The sequence below is a fragment of the Austrofundulus limnaeus genome, unplaced genomic scaffold, assembly GCF_001266775.1.
Source record: "Austrofundulus limnaeus strain Quisiro unplaced genomic scaffold, Austrofundulus_limnaeus-1.0 Scaffold1269, whole genome shotgun sequence".
NCBI lineage: Eukaryota > Metazoa > Chordata > Actinopteri > Cyprinodontiformes > Rivulidae > Austrofundulus > Austrofundulus limnaeus.
In genome coordinates, this window is record NW_013953671.1 from 49619 (window position 1) to 50349 (window position 731).

Genomic DNA, 731 nt, shown 5'->3' on the forward strand with positions numbered 1-731 from the left:
CGACATCGCAACACACACGACATCGCAACACACACGACATCGCAACACACACGACATCGCAACACACACGACATCGCAACACACACGACATCGCAACACGCACGACATCGCAACACGCACGACATCACAACACACACGACATCGCAACACACACGACATCGCAACACGCACGACATCGCAACACACACGACATCGCAACACGCACGACATCGCAACACGCACGACATCGCAACACGCACGACATCGCAACACACACGACATCGCAACACACTGAGAGACAATGACCCAAGTTAGGGCTTCCATAACACAAAAACAGCTGGTCGGAGAGACTAAAACCTGCAGTAGTCTGCACATGTACCTGCAGTAGTCTGTACATGTACCTGCAGTAGTCTGTACATGTACCTGCAGTAGTCTGTACATGTACCTGCAGTAGTCTGCACATGTACCTGCAGTAGTCTGCACATGTACCTGCAGTAGTCTGTACATGTACCTGCAGTAGTCTCCACATGTACCTGCAGTAGTCTCCACATGTACCTGCAGTAGTCTCCACATGTACCTGCAGTAGTCTCCACATGTACCTGCGGTAGTCTGCACATGTACCTGCGGTAGTCTGCACATGTACCTGCGGTAGTCTGCACATGTACCTGCAGTAGTCTCCACATGTACCTGCAGTAGTCTCCACATGTACCTGCAGTAGTCTCCACATGTACCTGCGGTAGTCTCCACATGTA

The 731-nt window shown here is 51.3% G+C and overlaps 2 protein-coding genes across 6 annotated transcripts in view; one reads left to right on the forward strand and one right to left on the reverse strand.

The window, feature by feature from the left end:
* Nucleotides 1-731, forward strand: part of rab10 (RAB10, member RAS oncogene family) — a gene marked incomplete in the record, with an annotated part of 31586 nt that overhangs the window by 25603 nt on the left and 5252 nt on the right.
* Nucleotides 211-731, reverse strand: part of LOC106534789 (uncharacterized) — a 2741-nt gene continuing 2220 nt past the window's right edge. For 2 of the 5 annotated variants that reach the window (XR_001312388.1, XM_014031546.1), the window contains exon 3: nucleotides 211-710. Coding sequence is in view for 3 of the 5 variants with exons in the window: in XM_014031546.1 (XP_013887000.1) it covers nucleotides 330-710 (381 nt within the window). In the remaining 2 variants the exon portion in view is untranslated. Of the gene's footprint in view, nucleotides 729-731 lie in introns of all 5 variants that reach the window. The other 3 variants (XR_001312389.1, XM_014031547.1, XM_014031545.1) reach the window with 3 other exon arrangements.